General features: G+C 38.9%; 1 protein-coding gene across 1 annotated transcript; it reads right to left on the bottom strand.

The window, feature by feature from the left end:
- Nucleotides 1–147: 147 nt before the first annotated feature.
- On the bottom strand, nucleotides 148–24,383 carry LOC115417675 (tetraspanin-1-like). Its single transcript, XM_030131702.1, is given in 8 exon segments — nucleotides 148–255; nucleotides 1,407–1,490; nucleotides 4,409–4,552; nucleotides 4,647–4,745; nucleotides 14,712–14,786; nucleotides 20,169–20,296; nucleotides 20,299–20,374; nucleotides 24,327–24,383. Coding segments are annotated over 8 exon segments (723 nt in total). The 3' UTR covers nucleotides 148–195.

Raw genomic sequence — 24,383 nt, 5'->3', positions numbered from 1 at the left:
TTATTCAAACATGTAAATATAAATTCATTATAGAAACATTTGGCCTGAATCTACTTGGACTTCTGTATTTGGCAAATCTTGAACAATGACACTAACATATAAAGTGTGACACTTCTGAGTAGATGAACGGTACAGAGTGTCTTCAGGGACAGTTGGACATCAGGACGTTGGTCTCGGGGTGGGGGGGGTTCAGTCTCAGCTCACGTTCTTGTCCAGGTGACAGTACAGGTACATGGACACGGCCATGGCAGCGATCTGAGGGAGAAGACACGCCCACAGGGTAAGAGCATCATCTGCACAGCGTCAGAATCACGTCAAAATGGTTTTCATACAGTTTGTTTTTTTTTACACTTTTTATCAGTACGATCCAATCTCCTCAGGTTGAGGAGCAGGAAAAGAAACAAAAGAACAGAAGAGAAATGAAAAGAACAGCCTGTGTTTGTGTCAGAATATGTTCAGGTCCGTTAACAGACACATTTATCCCTGAACATCAGCCATTTTCCACAGTTTTCTATCAAGAGATTTTCTTTCAACTTCAGTTTATATGTAAGATGTTCCATGCAAGGTTATTATCGTTAACAAAAACTGTCGGTCGGTCGGTCCACCCACATATGAGGGGTGACTGAAAAGTTTTGAGCCTAACATGGAAAGGATTAAGATAGGAAGACCAAATTTGGTTCATGAAATCTTTCACATATCTTAATCCTATTCACTAAATTTCTTGGTCATAGGAATCTTTTTCCCTGTTTTCCAGCTCCCTGAACTTTCTGTATGAAGTGTTTCCTGAAAAATGGACAAACTGGAGTATGGGGCTGTCATCAAGTATATGTACGACCGTTGCCGTCTTTGGGGTTGGTGCCATGGGATGTTTCCAGTGTCTGGACTGCTCCTGGGTCTCAGGCTGATAGTGATGGACCCCAGTCTCATCCATAGTCACAAATCAGCCCCATACTCAAGTCTGTCCATTTTTCAGGAAACACTTGATACAGAAAGTTCAGGGACCTGGAAAACGGAAAAAGATTCCTATGACCAAGAAATTTATTGGATAGGATTAAGATATGTGAAAGATTTCATGGGCCAAATTTGGTCTTCATATCTTAATCCTTTCCATGTTAGGCTTAAAACTTTTCAGTCACCCCTCGTAGGATGATTGAGTGTGTAAGAGGTCTCTGGGGAGGGAGGGACAGCTGTCGGTCCCGTCTGTCACTCAATCATCCTATGTGGTCGAGGGGCCCTACTGGGAACTTTAATCAGGGGAAGTTTGGGGTCGAGGGAATGTTTTTTACAGTGTAATTTAGGTGGAAACAAACCGAGGTTTTTCCGAATCGGAGTAAATTTCTTTGAACTCAGTCACATTTGAACGAGTCCACTCTTTTACCATTTATTTGTTTATTATTTGTGTTTACCTCTAAAATCCCGATTCCTGCTGCGATGCCTCCCACGATGTTGGCGTTTTCTTTGAGGGTTTTGAGGATGTGCTTAAAACAGCCCTGAAGAAGAAAAAAGGACCTGGTTATAAACGGATGAAAACGTCAGCGTTGTCTCATCAGAATGACTATGAGTAGGGGTGTTAGAAAATATCGGTTCTGCAATATATCGTGATGTTTCCTTTCACAATACTGTATCGATATTCAAAAGTACTGTATCGATACTTTTAGGTATTTATTCAAATCCAGATATGGTAGAGGTTCATTTATGTTTTTTTTTATTTTGTTTTATTTATTATTATTTAACACTTTTTTTTATTAAATAATGGTTATTTGAATCATCCTAAAAGCACTTTTTATTGTCTGAGAGGAAGATGTTCGTTCCTTTGTTGGGATTTCACAAAAATAATGTTATGATATTAGTTATGAACTCATGGAATATGAACATTTGAGGAGGATCTTCAACTGTAATGTCTATAAAACATAATTTAAGTTTTAACAGAGGAAAATTTTGTGATATAACATTAGATCCTGTTCTGATCCAATAAAATGTGTTTAGTATTTGTGCATATTTTTGGTTTTATTCAATTCTTCCAGGAAAAGAAATCTATTAAAAAAGAAACAAAACAAATAAAAAATTGCCTTTTTATATCATATTGTGATCATAGTATTGTGATTTGTATCGTATTGCCACATTCTTGCCGTGGCAAGAATGCACGTGGCACGTGGCGTTCAGTGTCCGTTTAACGCAGGACATCTCAAACTCGTTTTCTTTCAGGTTCCACATTCAGCCCCATTTGATCTCCAGTGGGAGAACAGAATAACCGATAAATAATGACAGCTCTTAAACTACGATGGAAAAGCACTTCAGCGTTGTCCTGGAGAGAGTTCAGTTGGAAAAATTTAACAAGATTCTTTACTTTACTTGCGCATAAAAATTTGCCTAATGGAAAAATGTCCGTTTCGCCAAAACTCTTGTTTATTGATGAAAAGTTTTTGTTCTTGCAAGAGGTGATTTTTTCAGGCAACGGCAAATTGGTATATCGCACAAAACTGCAACGGAAAGACCTTTTAGTCCAACTAGAGTCACATGACCAAAAACGAACAGATGTTGATGGATGTCAGAACAAGAGAAGAAGAAGAGTTTAAACCAAACGTGTGTGTGTGTATGTGTGGACACACTAGGAAACCACATCACTTTAGAATTTAGTAGGAGATAGAGGGGGAACGAGCATTCTAGATTCAAAACAACACAGAAATATGAGCATTTTCCAGGACCTAGAGGGCGCTACGAGAGAAATATGAACATATCTGTAAATCAACACCATAACCTAACATCATAACATTATTTTTGTGCAAACCCAACAAAGGACCTAACATTATTTAATAAAACAGTGTTAAAGAATAATAAATAAAATGTAAACAAAAAAGAAAAACAAAAAAACAAAAATGAACCTCCACAATATCTGCATTTGAATAAATACCTAAAAATATCAATACAGTACTTTAATATTGATACAGTATTGTGAAATGAAATATCGTGATATATTGTAGAACTGATATTTTCTTACACCCCTAATAATGACTATATCTGTAAATCACCACGATATTTACATTTGTCGTCATGCTTATGGAACGACTTCTCGTGTCATCTTGCGATAATTAAACAAATCATCATGTTTGTGATTTAATGGAAAACCGACATTATGCACTTCTGTTTTTATGAAAGTTAGTAAATATCGGTAATGTTTTGCGCAGATGTTTGACAGAAAAGCATCTACTGTCATCAGTGTGACTCTGTAGATGTACATCTGAAAATACATGAATGTAAACGTATAAATGATGGGGTCTAAGACGGTGCCCTGAGGGATCCCATTCTTCATTTAACGAAACAGACTTGCGATCAGTAATAATCTGATAACTTCACCGATCAGATACTGATCAGAGTATTAGTGTGGTTTATACTGTTTCATATGAACACTATAACGATATGTAAGTGGCCGAGCCGTTATTCTGCGTTTTACGGCTCTAAACGCAGCATTTACATTTATATTGATGCGACTTTGGTCAGAATGAGTTTATTCATCAACACAAAGGATCCAATCTGATCTGATCTGGTCTGAGTTTGTTCACTGTGGAACACGACTGTGACAAAACATCAATATGGTGAACTCTCGGGATATTTAAAGGAGGGATATTTGTCTTTTTTTAAATGTAATCCTTCCTTTTCTTTAAAAAAAAACAAAAAACGAAGAAAACATTTTTAAAATTATGCATACATACATACAAATATGCAGACTGATCTCATAAAATCGCGTTGTATGTGACGCCAGTTTATTGCATTTGGCGCGCTATAGGTAAGCATTTTCATCCTTTCACATGTTATTTAACGCTATTTGATGACATGTCAATGTGCTAGCTGCTAATCGCACTAACTGCTGATCACGCTAGCCGCTAATTGCTAACCCTAACCGCTAATAGCGCTAGCTGCTAATTGTGCTAATGGCATTCTATTTTACGAGGCGTAAATATACACACTTTTACGCTACTTTTAATTGGCGTGTTATCTGTACCCAATTCATGAAAACACGTTGAAATATGTCAAATTTAAGCCAACATACCATTGAATAATAGGCCTTAGTTACGACTTCCTCGACTCAAAGGGTTGATCAGATTATTAATCCCGGTTGAGCCCCCACATTTTGCCCGTCTGTTCTGTATAACCCCCACCCCCCTGCTGGAAAAACTGACATTACGCACTTCTGTTTTTTTCGACATTTAGTAAATCTCGGTAATGTTTTGCACAGAGGTCTGATGGAAAAGCGACTATAGAACAGAACCTGACGACCTCACACATTCAGTAGAACAGACGCTACCGTACTGCGACACCAGGACTGTTTTTATTTTATCTTATTCAGTGAAGTCAATCTAAAGTTGACTCCGTGTGCGAAGTGGTTGAAGAGCGTTCATCGGGTTCGGACCTGAACGTCGCTGCGTCGCGCCTCCTCCGGGCTGCAGGGGGCGCTGTGGGTCCAGCAGCAGCTCGGCGGCAGACTACCGCCGTTCTCCTTGGCGAACTTTGACCCCATGAAGTCTGTGTAGTTGGTGAAACCACAACATTTCAGCTGAAACAAAGACACAAAAACACACGTCGGGCTTCGGATCTTTATGCGCGTGGTGGGCGTGTCAGTCCGGGATGTGGGCGGGGCTTGAACTCACCTCCGTCATGGTGGTGTTCCAGATCTTGGTGACCACTGGTTCGCTGCCGTAGTCGTTCTGTAAAGTCGGAGTCGCCCACGCTCTGAGGAGCCCCTCGGCCTGAAACGACCAAAAACAGACCAGAGAATAAAAGGCTCTTTTATTCTGCTCATACGTTTATTTATCCTTTGATTATTATTATTATTTTAATTCTCAATTTACAAATATTTTTTCATTGAAAAATTATCTCAGAAATACTAATTCTACTTTCTCTGGTTTTTGGGTTTACTCTGAACATACACAGTTTCAGATTCATCACATGTACATTTGAGAGATTTTTAGTTGTGCTAACTGTGCTAAGTTGTGCTTGACTCATTCGACAGTTGAATCAACCTGTTCATTTTTGTTCACTTTATTCATTACTTTGGTTGTTTTTGTTCATTTTGTTGCTTATTTTAATTGTTTTGTTTGTTTTTTTACTTCATTTTGGTCAATTTTTTTGCTTATTTTTTCATGTTATTTAGGATTTCGTTGAGTTTTTATTCATTTTTGTTCCCTTTATTTATTATTTTGGCTGTTTTTGTTAATTTTGTTGCTTATTTTATTGTTTTGTTTTTTTTATGGGATAGTTTTAGTGGATGGATCAGAATTTAAACAGACACAAATGAACAACTGCTGAATTCAGACCAAAAACAAATGATGAAAAATAATCTGACCTTTAATAACAGGAAGTGTAAAGTGTGTTTGATATACTCACCCTGATACCAAATGGTTAAAATTGTAATTCGCAAAGAAAAGATATTCAGACTTTATGAGAATAAAGTTATAAAATTTGCAGAAAAAAATGAATTTATCTGAACAAAACTGTGAGTTTATGAAGAAAAACTAACAATGAACAGAAAAACTGAATTTTTAGGGATAAATTAATGATGCAAACCTGGATTTTCTGACAATAAAGAGGGAAATTGACATTAAAAAAATGTTGATATTCTCTGAAATTAAAGTCAAATATTTGCAAAAAAAGTGCAGATTCTGTCAGATTAAAGATTTACTCTGAACAGGCACAGTTTTGGATTCATCACATGTACATTTGACACATTTTGAATTCAGTTACGTCTTGACTCGTTCGACAGTTGAACCAACCTGTTCATTTTTGTTCACTTTATTTATTACTAGGGTTGCTTTTGTTCATTTCCGTTGCTTATTTTATTGTTTTGTTTTGTTTTTTTGTACTTCATTTTGGTTAATTTGTTTTTGGTTTATTTTTTCATGTTATTAAGGATTTCGTAGAGTTTTTATTCATTTTTGTTCCCTTTATTCATTGTATAATATACTGTATATAAAACTGGGTTTTACTGATGAATCAGTGTTGTAGAAGATGACAGTGTTTCCATGGTAACTACTAAGGGTGTAAGAAAATATCGGTTCTGCAATATATCACGATATTTCATTTCACAATACTGTATCGATATTAAAAAAGTACTGTATCGATATTTTTAGGTATTTATTCAAATACAGATGTGGCGGAGGTTCATTGTTGTTTTTTTGATTTCTTTTCTTCATCATTATTATTGAACACTCTTTTATCAAATAATGTTCGTTCCTTTGTTGGGATTGAACTCAAATACTGTTCTGATGTCAGTTCTGAACTAATAGAATATGAACATTTGAACAGGATCTGAAACTAATGTCTGGAAAACAGAATTTCAGTTTGAACACAGGAACATTTGGTGATAGAACATTAGATCCTGTTGAGATCAAATAAAAATGTGTTTAGTATTTGTGCAGATTTCTGCTGTAATTCAATTCTTCAAGGAAAAAATCATTTAACAAGAAAGAAAGAAACAAAAACAGTATCATGATATATCGTGATGTATCATATGATCCTAGTATTGCCATTTGTATCGTATCACCAGATTCTTGCCGATACACAGCCCTAGTAACTATGGAGCCGGTGGGCTGGTGTTGACCCACGGTCTATATGTTTGACAGCCCTGCTTTATTTATATGTGTATATGAGTTTGTGTCTTTCAAATGTAAACGACAGCTGTACGTTTTTCATCAGTTTTGGACAACATCATTAAACCCATGGAGACTGTGGTTCTAAACACACAGTAAATATAAATATACGTTCAATGTTTACACTTCATTCATTCACGGATTATACTCGTTGCATCTTTTATATCATTTTCATCTTTTAACTGTTTTTTTTTTTTTGTGTGTGTGTGTGTGTGTGTGGGGGGGGCTACTTAAAGACAAACACACCCAGTCTGAATAGATTCCATCCACGTCCAGCCTTTATCAAACCTTGTCCTCATTTACATTCACACTCCAACTCCCATCATTCCCTCACATCTCATATCCTGTTTTCTTTTTCAGTATCTTCTATAAAATAGCTTCATCCTCTCAGCCTTCACCTGTAAAAATAGAAGCGGTTTCTCCTTATTCTGTGACCTTGTGTTTAATGGATGTGAACCCACAGTGTTTTTTATGTAGATGTGAGGCCTGAACATGTAAATCCTGCGTTCGGCTTCGGGTCCAGCAGCTCCTCCCTGGGCTGCAGGTCCACTTCCAGATGCACCATTCATCACATATTAAATGAAACGGCGCTCGCACAAAGACACCTGGGAAATAAACACCTCCGCTCAACATCTGCGGGAAAACGCAGATAAATCAGAAAGTGGCCGAGCCGTTATTCTGCATTTTACGGCTCTAAACGCAGCATTTACATTTATATTGATGCGACTTTGGTCAGAATGAGTTTATTCATCAACACAAAGGATCCACTGGATCCAATCAGATCTGATCTGGTCTGAGTTTGTTCACTGTGGAAACACAACTGTGACAAAAGGTCAATGTGGTGAACTATCGGGATATTTAAAGCAGTGATATTTGTCTTTTTTAAATGGAATTCTTCATTTTCTTTTTTTTTTTTTTTTTTACTATATGTATATATATAGGGCTGTGTATTGGCAAGAATCTGGCTAAAAGATACAAATCACAAAACTAGGATCACGATACGATATATATCACGATATATCACGATACTGTTAAAAAGGCTTTTTTTTTTTTTTTTTTGGTTTTCTTTCTTTTTTAAAAGATTATACCCTGAAAGAATTGAATTACACCAGAAATCTGCACAAATACTAAACACATTTTTATTTGATCGGAACAGGACCTAATGTCATATCGCACAATGTTCTGTGTTCAAACTGAAATTCTGTTTTACAGACATTACAGTTTAGGATCCTGTTCAAATGTTCATATTATATTAGTTCAGAACTGACATCAGAGTAGTATTTGAGTTCAATCCCAACAAAGGAATGAACATTAATACAATACATATAAACAAAAAAGAAAAACAAAAGAACTAAAATGAACCTCCACAATATCCGCATTTGAATAAATACCTAAAAATATAGATACAGTACTTTTTAATATCGATACAGTATTGTGAAATTAAGTCTTGTGATATATAGCAGAACCAATATTTTCTTACACCCCTATTAATTATACATACATTCATACAAATATGCAGACTGATCTCATGAAATTGCGTTGTATGTGATGCCAGTTTATTGCATTTGGCATGCTATACGTACGCATTGTCATCCTTTCGCATGTTATTTAACGCCATTTGATGACATGTCAATACACTAGCTGCTAATTGCGCAAACCGCTGATCGCCCTAGCTGCTAATCATGCTAATGGCGTTCTATTTTATGAGGCGTAAATATGCACACTGAAAGTTTATAATGCGTACAGATAATACGCCAATTAAAAGTGGTGTGTTATCTGTACGCAATTCATGATATCACGTTGAAATATGTCAAATTTAAGCCGACACACTGTTAAATAACAGGCCTTAGTTACAACTTCCTCGACTCGAAGGTTTGATCAGATTATTGATCCCGGACGAGCCCCCACATTTGGCCCGTCTTAGTTAGAAATGTTTTGAAACGGCCGTACAACATTAATTTCATCCTGTTGAATGTTTTCTAATGAGAACACCAGTGTTTTTAGACGGTTTTCCTGTTCGAGGCCTCAGAGAAAACAAAAGCATTTATTCTCCTGCTGACGACGACTCCTCTACTGTTTTCTTTTTCTTTTTTGATAAAGCGTCCTGTCGTTTACAGTCGCACAAAGACCCGACACACACAGCCATGTGTTCACCGTGTGTGTGTGTGTGTGTCTGTGTGTGTGTGTATATGTGTGTGTGTGTGTGTTGGTACAGTAAAGAGGGCAGGCCTGGGAGACGCCCCAGGGGATGCTGGGATACACAGCACAATTAAAAGTGCCCCCCCCAAGACGGCGAGAGAGCGTCTGAGATCAGGGAGGGTTATTACCGAGCGGCTAATTCATCACTGTCAGAGGGAAACATAACACACCACGAAGTGTTAAAGACACACACAGTGGACTGGACAAAGACGACAACACAACAGACACACACACACAAAATGCACACAGTGGACTGGACAAAGACGACAACACAACAGAGACACACACAAAACGCACACAGTGGACTGGACAAAGACGACAACACAACAGACACACACACAAAACGCACACAGTGGACTGGACAAAGACGACAACACAACAGACACACACATGAAATGCACACAGTGGACTGGACAAAGACGACAACACAACAGACACACACATGAAACGCACACAGTGGACTGGACAAAGACGACAACACAACAGACACACACATGAAACGCACACAGTGGACTGGACAAAGACGACAACACAACAGACACACACATGAAACGCACACAGTGGACTGGACAAAGACGACAACACAACAGACACACACATGAAACGCACACAGTGGACTGGACAAAGACGACAACACAACAGAGACACACACAAAACGCACACAGTGGACTGGACAAAGACGACAACACAACAGACACACACATGAAACGCACACAGTGGACTGGACAAAGACAACAACACAACAGACACACACGAAACGCACACAGTGGACTGGACAAAGACGACAACACAACAGAGACACACATGAAACGCACACAGTGGACTGGACAAAGATGACAACACAACAGAGACACACACAAAATGCACACAGTGGACTGGACAAAGACGACAACACAACAGACACACACATGAAACGCACACAGTGGACTGGACAAAGACGACAACACAACAGAGACACACACAAAATGCACACAGTGGACTGGACAAAGACGACAACACAACAGACACACACATGAAACGCACACAGTGGACTGGACAAAGACGACAACACAACAGAGACACACACAAAACGCACACAGTGGACTGGACAAAGACGACAACACAACAGACACACACGTGTTTCCACTGCAGTGGGTTTGGTCTGTTTTCCACAGGTTCAGGGTTTATTTTGGGTTTTTATGTTTATTGTTGGTTTGTTGTTTTTTTTTAATGGCTGTTTTTGTAGATTTACTGTGTGTTTTTAAAGGTTTGTTTTTAGCTTACCGGCCAACAGGCCGTAAGCTATTGTCGTCATGTGGTGCCCGGCGGCCGCGGCGTCTGTCGTTCGTTACAAAAATTTCAATCGTCTTCTTCTCTGAAACTACAATTCTGATTGACTTCAAACTTGGTCTACAGCTTCTGTATGATGATGTCAACAAAAGTTAGTGAAATTATTTGGATCCAGATCTGGTTCTGGATTTGGTGCCACTTTGAAAAATGTTCCCATTATAAGAGATAGGAAGTGGATGGATGCAATAACTCAGTAAATCTAAATGATCTCCAGTGTAAATGTCTCCAGTCCAGCCCTGATGGGCAGATGACCCAAACATAATGTCCACATGCTGATCAGGATCTTCTTCTGGATCTGGAACTGACAGAAAATTTAACATGTGGTCTTATGGGAAAAAATTTCAACTGTCTTTTTCTCCCAAACTCCAGTTCTGATTGACTTCAAACTTGGTCTACAGCTTCTGTATGATGATGTCAACACAAGGGATTGAAATTATTTCGATCCGGATCTGATTCTGGATGTGGTGCCACTTTGACAAATGTTCCCATTATAACAGATAGGAAGTGGATTGATCCAATAAATCAGTATCAATGATATCAAGTGTGAATTTGAATTTTTTACAGATCTGAACGGAATATGACCAAAACATGGACTATTTCTGTAATAGAATAAATACACAGAACTGGGGGAGAATAAATGGATCTGGATACATTTCCCAAAGCTTTTAATTTGGCCGATAAGATACAGGACCGTTGGTCCTATTTTCTTTGTGTGAGTATTTTGTTGGTTCGAGAAATGTTTTTGTGTCTCTTCTGTGTTTTTAGGGGCTTCTGTTAGTTCAGTTTTTTTCAGGGGGTTTTTGCGAGTTTTTTTGTGAGTCTCTCAAGGTTTCGTGACCTCTGTCAAACATTTGTCTGCGTTTGTTGTTGTAGATCTGTTGTGGGTTTTAGAGTTTGGGTCATTTTTGGTCTTTGTTGAAGATAAGATTTGGTTTTTCCAACATTTCCAAAGACTCTTGAGGGTAAAAATAATTTCTTCTTCACCTGAGACAGGATTGTAGATGCATGGAACTTTAGTCCGTCTGCAGATTCTCCACAGCGAAGGTCAGTTCCCGTATCAGCGCTGTGCACATGGGAGTCGAATATGTAAATGTACAGTTAATAAAACGGCGCCGTGGGCAGTGGATAACGGAATGGACTTTCCCTCTGCTCGAGTTCCAGGTTCTTCTCTAAACATCTCATGTGGGTGTTTGACGGACCGTCTGTGGGTCCGTCCCATCGTAAATCCCTCTGGTCAGATCGTAGACCGGCAGCGTCCTCCCATCATGCCTCTGGAACAGCTTATTAAAACGTGCGTTATTTTGAAGGTTATCGGCTGTGCGGAGATGAGCGGCAGATTTACCGCCGCCGATGGAGCAGAACAGATCCACGCCTTATTTATCACCTGGTACTTATTGACACTGGAGCTATATATATGCATATGAGACGTATACGGCCATATTCATTATCCTGGAGCTATTGTGTTTACGGAGTGTCATCAGAGCAGGAGACGGACAGCTGCTCTCACGCTCACATCCGTCCTTTGTGCGGGTAATGAACACATGATGCTAATGCTAACACGCCGCGCATTAAATTGACTTCATATCTGCGATCTGCTTAAACAACACAAACCTGAGTTATGTCCTGCATCTCCCTGAGCTTCGCACAATAGATCACATCTATGTTTCAGTGTTTCTCAGGTCCACACGCCGTTAATGTCTCGCCTTTTGTAAATGAGACAGGGAGATTTATTTGAGGTAAAGCGCCCGCAGCGTCAGCAGCTCGGCCTCTGAGGACGCCGTTGAACAAATACAGGTTCATTGTGTGAAAGCAGGACTGGACACAAAGCACTGAACGGCCTCCAAGTCCACGTCGGACAGTCTGTACCGGAGGGTTTATTGAACAGTATCAGGTTCTACCAGGCCCTATTGTATCTGTAGTTTATTCCTCTGAAAGAATCAGGCCTTTTACAGGATGAATACGCTCACAAAAAGATCTCAACACTTTCACAAATAAGGAAAAACTGTCATATTGTACACAGTTTTTAAACAGGTGTCTGACAATACTTTGAGTTCTGTCTGTGTTTGTTGAGGATTTGTGGGGGTTTTTGTTGGTAATTTCAGTGGAAATACGCCAAGGTTTTTATTTTTTGAGAGTTTGTTCTTGGTTTCTTTTTATTTTGGGGGTTGTTGTTGGTCTTTTATGGTTTTTGTGTGTTTTCATTTGAAGATCTGTGGTTGGGTTTTATTTCCTCGGCCAGGGGGTTTTGTGATCACTTTGCTTTGTGTGTGTGTTTGTTTGTTTGCAACTTTAGTGTAAAACTCTTCCACCCATCTTTCCCAAATCTTCCCCACAGATAGGCCTAGGCCCTGGGACCAACCCATTAAATTTTGGTCCCAGTAGGCCAAAGTTCAAGGTCACTGCAAGGTCACAACATCTACAATTTTCCATCTGTCATCATTGAGCAATTTTCCAAAATTCATCAAAAATCCAAAACGACTCCAATTAGCCTCCAATTGGATCCACTTGTAGCTTAGAAGACATATCTTGTATCTGGCACAAAATTATCCACATCCACTGTGGAATGTGGACTCTGTGGACATTTACATTGAACACTGAAAATCCCATTTACCACACATTTAAAATTAGAACTCAACAAATATTGATTGGAATTGAATATAATTTGACAAACACATGACCGGTACCAAGCTTCAACTCTGTACGAAATATCGTTCCGCTCCATTTCTCTTACGTTACGCTCTGTTGACTTTTGTTATTTTTTATACACCATTTTCAAAAATCATAAAAATGCAATTCGTGAAATATCATTATGAAATTTGTTTTGCACATCCATAGACATATATTCTATGACATAAGTTCTGTTTTTGCTGTTCAACGAAAATTACAGAAGCAGTAACGCAGGGAATTTGCGGGGTGTCACAATTTGTTTTCTCTTACATTCAAATGCTAACTAATAACTCAAAAATGACACCAGTTAGCCAACACGGTTACATTATTGACATATAGGAACTCGTATATGAGCTTTCGTATGGCACCATTTTTTGTTTGTTTGTTTGTTTGTTAGCAAGATAACTCAAAAAGTTATGGACAGATTTTCATGAAATTTCAGGAAATGTTGATACTGGCACAAGGAATAAATTATTAAATTTTGGTGGTGATCGAGGGGGTGGGGATCTGTCGTGGCGGAGGGCTGCACTCTCTGAGTGCTTTTCTTTTTGGTATTGTGGGCTTTAGTGGGTTTTTGGGGGTCGTTGTTGGTCTTTGTATGGTTGGTTTTGTGTTTTTGTTTTTATTTTGAGTGCTGTTGTCGGTCTTTTATGGGGTTTTTATGGACGTTTTGTATGTTTTCATTTTCAGATTTGCTTTGAGTTGTGTCTATATTGGTATTTTTGTGGGTTTTGTGTGCTCTGTTTCACCTGAAGACCTTTAGAAAAGGATGATTTTTCATCTTGCTTTTTAGAGGATAAATACGCTCACAAAAAGCTCACCAAACTTTTAAAAACAGGGAGAAACAGTCATTCTGTGCATGTTTTTTGAAAGATTTCAGGTGTCTGTCTGACAATACTTTAGTGAGTTTTGTCAAATATCTGCATTTGTTGAGGATTTGTGTTTTTTCTGTTGGTAATTTCAGTGGAAATACACCAAGGTTTTTATTTTTGAGAGTTTGTTCTTGTTTTGTTTTTATTTTGGGGGTCGTTGTTCGTCTTTTAAGGTTGGTTTTGTGTTTTTGTTTTTATTTTGGGGGCTGGTGTCTGTCTTTTATGGGGTTTTTTATGGACGTTTTGTATGTTTTCATTTTCAGATTTGCATTGGTTTGTGTCTTTATTGGTATTTTTGTGGGTTTGTGTGCTCTGTTTCACTTAAAGACCTTTAGAAAATAGTGACGCAGCAAACGCAGTCAAACACCCCAGTACTAACTGGGCAGCGCCCCCTACAGCTGGTGCTTTATTGTTCTGTTGAGTTCATCTATGATTCACCACCAACACAAACAGATGAGTTCCAGTTGAATCCACTTGCTCAGCTCCTCCTGCAGACAGGGTTATGTTCGACCCCCCCCCCCCCTTTTTACTCCCACCCCCAGGAGCTCACATCCATGTCCTGATTGGTTAAACCTGCACTTCTTTATTTTCTGTTTAAGTATCTCAGTCCTCACTAACCTCCTTTACATAGCTCATCTGAAGTCCTTTAATTATTACCCAGGCACTAAATGGAAATGGAGTGTGTGTGTGTGTGTGGTGTGTGTGTGTGTGTGTGTGTGCGTGCGTGTGTGTGTATAAATAGGCTGTTTTGCATATAAAATGCTTTAGCTTCCATATTCCACGGTAATAAATTGCTCAAAGTGAGAGACAGCGCACACAGCCGCCGGCCGTCCTGCATTCATTAAGTGTCCAAATGTGGTGCCGTCGACATAAAGCCTGTAATTCAATGAGTGCAGCCGCCGCCGCCATGGAGAATTTACATGGAGATAAAATACAGGCGGAGGGATGAGGAGGTGAAAGAGAGACAAAGAGGAGGAGGAGGAGGAAGGGGAGGACTTACAAATGAGGAGTAGGCCAGAGCCACCACGGCAGCCGCCACCTCCGCGATGAAGATGATGAGGACGATGGAGAAGAACTGAAGGAGACAAAAGGTTCCAGAGTCAAACTGTACCACACACACACACAAAGGATTCACACGGAACTAAAAAAAAAAAAAAAAAAACAGAACCAGCAGAGGGATGGGACCGGATCAACAGCTCAGATGGAGCCTGAGGGTTCTTCGGTTCTGGTTCGGTGATTGGACGTTAATGATCTGTTAAACCACAGGTGTCAAACATGCGGCCCGGGGGCCAAACCGGCCCGCCAAAGGGTCCAGGTCCGGCCCCTGGGATGAATTGTGCAAAAATGCAAAATTACACTAAGAAATTAACCATCCTTCTAGTTCAGGTTCCACATTCAGACTAATTCATCACAAGTGGGCAGGATTCAGTAAAATACTATCATAAGAACATATAAATAATGACAACTCCAAGTTTTTCTCCTTGTAAATGTAAATATTTTCATGTATTTACACTAAAACAAAGTAGAATTTAGCAAAAAAATTGTGAATAAACCTGAACAAATATGAACAACCTGAAAAGTCTTAAGAGAAGTACAATTTAACAATATTCTGCTGATATTAATGTTTTTGTGTATTTGTAAGTTACAATGTACATGTGTAAATGATAAACTGAGGCATAATATTGTTAAAATTTGCACTTATTTTTTTCAGTTCATGTTATTCAAGTCTTTTGAAAGGATGTAAAAGTTTTCATAATGTAAATTTACTTTTTTTTGCTCTAAACATTGAGAAAAGTTTGGAGTTGACCGTTATTTCTATATTATTATGTTCTTATTTTACTGGTTCGGCCCACTGCAGATCAAATTAGCGGATTGTGGAACTGAACTAAAATGAGTTTGACAGCCCTGGTTTAAACCCTTTTACAACCTTAGTCTGTTATTGGACGACAGAAGAAGACTTTATTACTGTGGTGAAACTTTTCAACATTTTTATTACGTAGAAAATCAAGGAATCAACTGAAGTTACCATATTTGGTTCCTTGCCTATAAGTGGCAAAAAATATATATGTCCAAGAAAATTTTTTTTAAAAATACATGAAACATACATGTAAGGTGAAAGGAACCTGTATTTGATCCCATGTCCATGTCCTGGCCACAGACCTTAAATCTGTGATGGGCAATACAGAGTAATGGGAGAGAAGGACATTTTCAATAAAGTCTGGGCTCCTTTCTGACGTCAATAGAGAGGATGTCTATATAAACGTAAGGCGCCGGGTCTGGTCCTACCTAATCCAGTATACTGACTGAGAGGTAGAATGAGAGGACAATATGTAGAACTTCAATGTAAGGCATAAGTGGGTTGTTTGTTTGTTTGCTGGTGTTGTTTAGTGTTGTCTTACGTGCATATTTGAAAACCAGACCGTGGATGATGTTTATGTCTTCTATTTTGTGATGATGGCATATGTTGTACTGTCTGTCAAAATATCAATAAAAAAAAAAATCTGTGATGGGCTGCAGTAGTGATACCAATGTAAACTGTGGTTTCACACACGGATCCCCCAGTTTTAAAAGAACTGCATGAGGATCACTCATATTATGTGGTACACACACACACACACACACACACACACACACACGACTGATGCCTGTCACTGACTCACATTGGTCTAACTTGCGTTGCATTGTGGGCTGCACATGAAAACGACATGCCCACTTCTGTTGTCTTTTGTAGTTTTAACCTCTCCCCCCCCCACCCCCCCCCCAAAAAAAAAAAAAATGGAGTTTTTAGAGGAAAAATTGGGATTTTTATTTTGGCCCAAAATCGTGCAGCTCTATTGTGCGGAAATGACCAAAAATAGTCACTTGCAACAAATTTCTGAAAATGCCCCAGTGACATACCGACTCTGTTTGCAAACACATGGACTTTCTGGTGGAGTACAGTATGAAACTGTTCAGCATGAGAGAAGAGATTCAGGTGAATTATCACAGAAGGACAAACAGATTCATGAGACTGAGGATCTGACTGAGGTTGGACAGATCTGAACCAACAGTAGTGATAAAAGTCATACGCACTTTTAACCTGGTCAAGAAAATCTGATTTCCAGATCTGTCTTAGTTTCTTTATGTTGTACTTTTCTTCCATTTGGGCTGAACTACATTCATCTGTTTGCTCTAATGCGTCATGGTGCGTTCAGGGTACTGTATCGTCAGTGGGTTTCTGCAGATCTCCACCTCCAGTTCGGACTCAGAGTTCCACCTCTTGGACCAAATCCTCCATCGGTTCATCCTGGAGTCAACTGAAGGTACCGAAGTGGAATGTTTTCCATTTGATGTGTCATTAAATGCACCACGCTGCCTTTTGGAGGCCATTAACTCCTCAATAATGACTGTAATAATAAAACGGTGTGATGAATCTCGGGACGAGCGAGGCGTTGGCCTGTCATTATACGAGTCATGTGACCTCAAGGGTTCACATTATCACCCTCAAATCAAAGCAGTCAGGAGGCGGTCAGTGTTTTTTTACTGAAATATTTACCTTTATGGGGACTGAAGTAGTGTTGAAATGAGGTACTTGAACACATCTGTGCACTAACAGTAGAAATGCTGACAGTCTAATTCAGTGGTTCTCCAACACTTTTTTGGCTCGGTGACTCCATTTTTAACATCACAAATTTCATGGTGACCCCAGCTTTCAAAACAGAGACTTTTTTTTTTTGCTAAAATTAATTTGTTTTTGATCATGTAATAGTTGCTATAATATATTGTGAATAAAGGTTAATTTTTAGATGACATTTAGGTAATATAATGTCAATTTTATCAGTCAAGTTTTAATTCTTTAACATTTTTTATCAATTACTTGAAATGTCAGGCGACCCCATTTGAATCCAGGTGACCCCATGTGGGGTCCTGACCCTAAGGTTGAAAAAACTAACTGCATTAACTGCCCCCTATCCCCTTTTTAAGTTGTTTGGTACAGTCTGTTCTTTCTCAAACTGATAAAATCTTGTGCCACAAACATCTGAAACCAGTGTTCAAGGGTTAACCCTTAAAGACCTGGAACTATTTATGTGGAGACGTGCACATACAGTACAGGCCAAAAGTTTGGACACACCTTCTCATTCTTTGCATTTTCTTTATTTTCATGACTATTTCATTGTAGATTCTCACTGAAGGCATCAAAACTATGAAATGAACACATGTGGAATTATGTACTTAACAAAAAAAGTGTGAAATACTGAAAACATCTCTTATATTCTAGTTTCTTCAAAGTATCCACCCTTAGCTCTGATGACTGCTTTGCACACTCTTGCCATTCTCTTGATGAGCTTCCAGAGGTAGTCACCTGAAATGGTTTCCTAACAGTCTTGAAGAAGTTCCCACAGATGCTTAGCACTTGTTGGCCCTTTTGCCTTCACTCTGCGGTCCAGCTCACCCCAAACCATCTCGGTCGGGTTCAGGTCCGGTGACTGTGGATGGCCAGGTCATCTGGCGCAGCACTCCATCACTCTCCTTCTTGGTCAAATATCCCTCACACAGCCTGGAGGTGTGTTTGGGGTCATTGTCCTGTTGAAACATAATGATGGTCCAACTAAACGCAGACCGGATGGAATGGCATGTCACTTCAGGATGCTGTGGTAGCCATGCTGATTCAGGTCGCCTTCAATCTTGAATAAATCCCCAACAGCGTCACCAGCAAAGCACCCCCACACCATCACACCTCCCCCTCCATGCTTCACGGTGGGAACCAGGCATGTAGCATCCATCCGTTCACCTTTTCTGCGTCGCACAAAGACATGGCGGTTGGATCCAAAGATCTCAAATTTGGACTCATCAGACCAAAGCACAGATTTCCACTGGTCTAATGTCCATTCCTTGGGTTTCTTGGCCCAAATAATCTCTTGTGTTTGTTGCCTCTCCTGAGCAGTGGTTTCCTAGCAGCTGTTTGACCATGAAGGCCTGATTCACGCAGTCTCCTCTTAACAGTTGTTGTAGAGATGTGTCTGCTGCTAGAGCTCTGTGTGGTATTCATCTGGTCTCTAATCTGAGCTGCTGTTAATTTGCGATTTCTGAGGCTGGTGACTCAGATGAACTTATCTTCAGCATCAGAGGTGACTCTTGTCTTCCTTTCCTGGGGGCGGTCCTCATGTGAGCCAGTTTCGTTGGAGCGCTTGATGGTTTTTTGCGACTGCACTTGGGGACACATTCAAAGTTTTTGAAATTTTCTAGACTGACTGACCTTCATTTCTTAAAGTAATGATGGCCACTCGTTTGTCTTTACTTAGCTGATTGGTTCTCGCCATAATATGCATTCTAACAGTTTGTCCAATAGGGCTGTCAGCTGTGGCATCAACCTGACTTCTGCACAACACAACTGATGGTCCCAACCCCATCAATAAGGCAAGAAATTCCACTAAGTAACCCTGACAAGGCACAGCTATGAAGTGGAAAACCATTTCAGGTGACTACCTCTGGAAGCTCATCAAGAGCAATGCCAAGAGTGTGCAAGGCAGTCATCAGAGGCTAAGGGTGGATACTTTGAAGAAACTAGAATATAAGAGATGTTTTCAGTTATTTCACACTTTTTTGTTAAGTACATAATTCCACATGTGGTTCATTCATAGTTTTGGATGCCTTCAGTGAGAATCTACAATGTAAATAGTCATGAAAATAAAGAAAATGCGAAGAATGAGAAGGTGTGTCCAAACTTTTGAAAAAAGGTGAACGACACGCACATCCAAAATTAGAGGTGTGCTGGATCCCAAAAAAGTAGAATGTGAGAAAAAATAAAGGAACTGGGAGCTCACTGGTTGTGCGGACCTTCCTTTATTTTTTCTCGTGTCCAAACTTTTGGCCTGTACTGTACATGTAACCCACAACTGAACCTTTACTAAGTCATTTATCAGTATTTATTCTATAATTATCCTGTATTGACCTGTTTCAGTGTAAATCCTGTATTTTTCTATATTGTAATTCACTGATCGTGTAGATGCTCATTAAAGCTCAGAGTAAATTCAAAGGTTATTATATTAAAACAGAAAAATTGAGGAAAACATGACTTTTTCGTCCAATTCTGTCACTAACTAACATAAACCCAGTGTTTCCATCCCCTGTCACTGATCCAAACTCCATGGGTTATTATTAGTTTTTGTTCATTTTGTTGCTTACTTGTGTAGTTTTTTTTTTTTACCTTAATTTCAGTCAGTTTTTTACATATTATTTTGTATTTGTACATTTTCTATTCATTATTTAATATTTATAAACCTGTCGTTGATCCAACTCCATGGGTTTTACTAATGAGTCAGTGTTGTAGAAGATGACGGTGTTTCCACGGTAACTACGGAGCCTCTGAACGTCCAAATATGGTCATATCAGACGACCATGGAAAGATGAAGCACTGTATTTTCCACCAGTATTGACCTGTATTGTTGCGGTATCGGTCCGCCCTGTGTGCTCTCACCATCAGCAGCAGACATTTGCTCTCCTTGTGGGCTCCACAGCAGCCCAACAGGCCCATCAGAACCAGGACCGCCCCGAGTGCGATGCAGAAGAAGCCCACATTGACGAACAGCGTCCCCTGGCTGGAGACGGACCCAGGACCTTCAGGAAGGAACGCCGTCCCTGCCTGACCCAGATCCCCATGTCGACCAGGGTGAGCCCGCCCAGCTGCAGAAACAGAACCACAACACCGGTCAACGTGGAGGTCCGAGTCTGAGACTCGTAGTATTATTCTGCAGATTCTTATGGTACTTGAAAGCTCCACAAACACAGCATAATCTGAGAAAAATGAGTCTTTTATGGTTCTTGGATGTGGTTGTTGTTGTTTTAGAGAACTTCAGCTGCCACATGAGGTTTACTGAGAAGAACCAGAATTTACACAAACATGTATTAAGTATCAAGTTTAGACTCAGAAAAAAAGCTTCTTCGAGACCCAAAACCTCCTCCATGTTTGTTTCAATAACCAGTTTTAATCTGTTTTTTCAGCTGCTGAACTTCTCTACCAAGGATCTGCTCGTATAGACCAACACAAGAGCTTCAAACTTGGGGAGTTTCATCTTAAATGACCCAATGATGACTTTTAATGAATGACGTTAAAAAACCAGAAGAAGCACAGAACATAGAGAAGATGTAGAGGAACCAGATTTGGTAGAAAACATGAACAGTCCAGAAAAGCCTCTTAGAGACCAAACAGGAAGTTCCGCCATCATTGATTTCATTTAGGTGTTTTTGGTCTTTGAACTTAACCCGAGTTTTGACTTGGACTTTTGTGATGAGAAACTTTCCCAACATAAGTTCCAGTTCCACATAATTTGCAACAAAATTGAAAAAACATGCCACAAATTATTCACTATCTCCCTCTGGAATGTTTTGTAAAATTCAGCCTCTGCTTCAGGTTTGTTATGATGAAAAAAAAAATACAGATTGGGTGTAAAAAATGCGTCGGTTCAGAAAACCACAAAGCCTTTGTTAGATGGACTGTCATCAAACATGAGCAGACCAAGTGTGTGTGTTCTCTGTGGTGTTCGTGCTTGGCCCGGTCTGTCCCCTCTGTTCAGGACTCTGTTGACTCTGTTTTAATGACACGCATTCAATAAAAACACTGCTGAACACTGTGAACCTGAACCTGAACCTGAACCTGAAACCTGCTAAAACAGACACAAACTAGTGTCACATGTTGTCATAGTACAGTGATTAGAGCCAGCTGGTCCCACAGAGATCTGACATCACCTGCCTCCTCTTTCCTCCTCTTCCTCCTCCTCTTCCTCTTCCTCCTCTCCTCCTGCTCCTCCTCCTCTTTCCTCCTCTTCCTCCTCCTCTTCCCTCCTCCTCCTCCTCCTCCTGCTCTCCATGCCTCCGCTTCCTCCTCTCTTCTCCTCCTCCTGCTCCTCCTCCTTCTACGTGTCTAAAACCTCATATAGAGTGGCATCTTTCCTCCCCTCTTACATCTGTTCGGTGGCCATCCTTTCTCCTCCTCTTCCTGTTCTCCTCTCCTTCCTCCTCTTCCTCCTCCTCCTCTTCCTCCTCCTCTTCCTCCTCCTCTTCCTCCTCTTCCTCTTCCTCTTCCTCCTCCTGTCTAAACCTCATATCCTTCCTTCCTCTTACATCTGTTCAGTACCATCACTTCTCCTCCTCTTTAACGTTTTCCAACAGTCATATTCCTCCTCCTCCTCCTCCTCCTCCTCCTCCTCCTCTTCCTCTTCCTCCTCCTCTTCCTCCTCTTCCTCTTCCTCTTCCTCCTCCTGTCTAAACCTCATATCCTTCCTTTCTCTTACATCTGTTCAGTACCATCACTTCTCCTCCTCTTTAACGTTTTCCAACAGTCATATTCCTCCTCCTCCTCCTCCTCCTCCTCCTCCTCCTCCTCCTCCTCCTCCTCGGCCTCCATCAGCCCTCTGTGTCTGTAATTAGAGCCGACACGTCGTCCTTTTCCCGTCTTTTATCGGATCTAATCCTGTTTTAATGGCGAGCCGTTCGCAGGTGAAGCCCAACGCCACCTGCCAGAGGACGGCAGATAAATCTGGTTTTGATTTTGTGCAGACAACGCAGGGGGAGATGGGAAATAGAAGCTATTAGGGTCAGAGGAATAAGAGGAGGAGAGGGGGAGGTGAAAGGAGGAGCACAGGTTTAAGGCTCCAGTTACAGAGGACAGAGGAGGACAAACACCAGGAAATAAAACCGACCGCTTTAAAGGAAACACAGGACGAAAAAATATAGTTATGACTTTAAGACAAAAACTTTTCAGTTCTACATTTACAAGAAAAAATGCATCATGTTCAGGTTAAAGTGTGAAATTAAACTTAAAATGACTGTTTTTATGTCAACAAATGCAAAAAAAAAAGCAAGTTTCAGACTCAGCAACAAGTTGAAGAAATTGGAAGATATTCAAACTAAAGAATAATAAAATTTACTGCAAATGAACAAGAGGAAAAACTCTGATGCTTATTAAAAAGTCAAGTATTTAAGGCAAAAAAAAGCCTCTGATATTTATACAAGTGTGAGAACAAAAAATGAAATAAACTAGTGTCCTGTTTAGGTTCACTGTAAAAAAAAAAAAAAACAAAACATGAAAAAAAACCGGTAATATTCCGGCAGTAAGGGTGCCAAAAAATACTCTTAAATAACAGAAAAGAACCATCTCAAAAAATACAGTAATTTCATAATTAAAATACAGTTTTTTGCCCTAACTTTACATGAGATTTTGCTTTTTTTTTTTTTTTTTGGACTTTTTAATGTTTAATAAGAATATTTTCATGTATTAAAACAATCCAATTCCCTATAAATATATATATAAATAATTTTCAGTCAGACTCAGTTGTCCAATCCACTGATAAAAACTGTATTTGGACAGTTTATCAGTGCTTATACATGTTATACATTCACAAAAATACATGTATTCAACATTTTTGTTGTGAAACCTCCTGTAATTACACAAGAGATTTGTCAATTAACAAACAAGTCTGGTTCAACTGACAGAACTAATACTTCTGTTACTGTTAACTGTCAGTAATTTTATCACGTTTTATTTATTTATTTATATTTTACAGTATTAAACTTTAAATTATCAGTTTAATCTCATAAATAGGAAAGAAATATTTGTGAAATTCCAATACATTTGTAAATGTATTTTAATTGTATTTTTCTGTGAAAAAAGAAAAAAAGTTCTTTTAAAAAATGAAAGTTTTATGGTTATTCACAGTTACAGTTTTTTCATGTTGTTTTACATTTGACGTAAAATCACAGTCTGTTTTTGTCATTTCAGTGATATTTTCCTGTATGTTAAAAATACAGGAAAAATCTGTAAAATAAACAGTGAAAATTCTGTTAAATTACAGATTTTTTTTGCAGTGTTAAAGTGTGAAATTCTGATTTAAAACCTGAAAATGTACAAGTTTTGTCTTGTCTATAAATGCAAAGATTCATAGGCTACAATAAGATGAAGAAAATGAAGATGTTTAATTGGAAATAAAAACAGATATTTTACTGCAAATGCACAAAAGGAAAAACTAAAGAATTTAGCACAAAAACTCTTCAATTCTACATTGAAATAAAAAGGAAAAAAAATAGTGTGTCCTGTTTAGGTTAAATGTAAAGTTTTGTCCGAAATATCCCAGAAAATAAGTCGACAAATGTAAAAAACAACATTCAAAGACAAAAAGAAGATGAAGAAAAGAAAAAATGTTTGAAATGATAATAAAGACTGTATTAAAAATTGTAGAAATCCAAGAAATTTAGCTTCTAGAAAATGTTTTTTTTTAACCCCAGAGCCATTTCCATTTCCATGTCTGTTTTAATTTTATATACATTTTTATTAATGTTCCACTGTCAGCGTCTATGGTTAGTTCAGAGCAAGCTGATGAGCAGGGAATTATGGGAATATTTTAAAGAACAAATCAGAATATGTTCTGAATTAAAGTAAGAAATTTAAGAAAAAAGAAAAACAGAACTCATCTGCAGTTTATGGAGAGAAATGTTTTTATTTTCTTGGAAATTTGTGACCTTAATTGCAAAAATTTGGAGTTTTTTTCCTCAAAAAATTGCCTCAGATTTGGTGTACGGTGTGAATAAACTCAAATATTTGTAGGTCAAAGGTCAAACCCCCCCAAAAAAAGATACTCACAAAGATGAGCAGGTTGAACAAAACCATCATCAGTTTGACGAACGTGAAGCAACTCAT

The sequence above is a fragment of the Sphaeramia orbicularis genome, chromosome 4, assembly GCF_902148855.1.
Source record: "Sphaeramia orbicularis chromosome 4, fSphaOr1.1, whole genome shotgun sequence".
Classification (NCBI taxonomy): domain Eukaryota; kingdom Metazoa; phylum Chordata; class Actinopteri; order Kurtiformes; family Apogonidae; genus Sphaeramia; species Sphaeramia orbicularis.
Note: the sequence above shows the minus strand (reverse complement) of the source record. Positions and strands in the feature narration are given on the sequence as shown.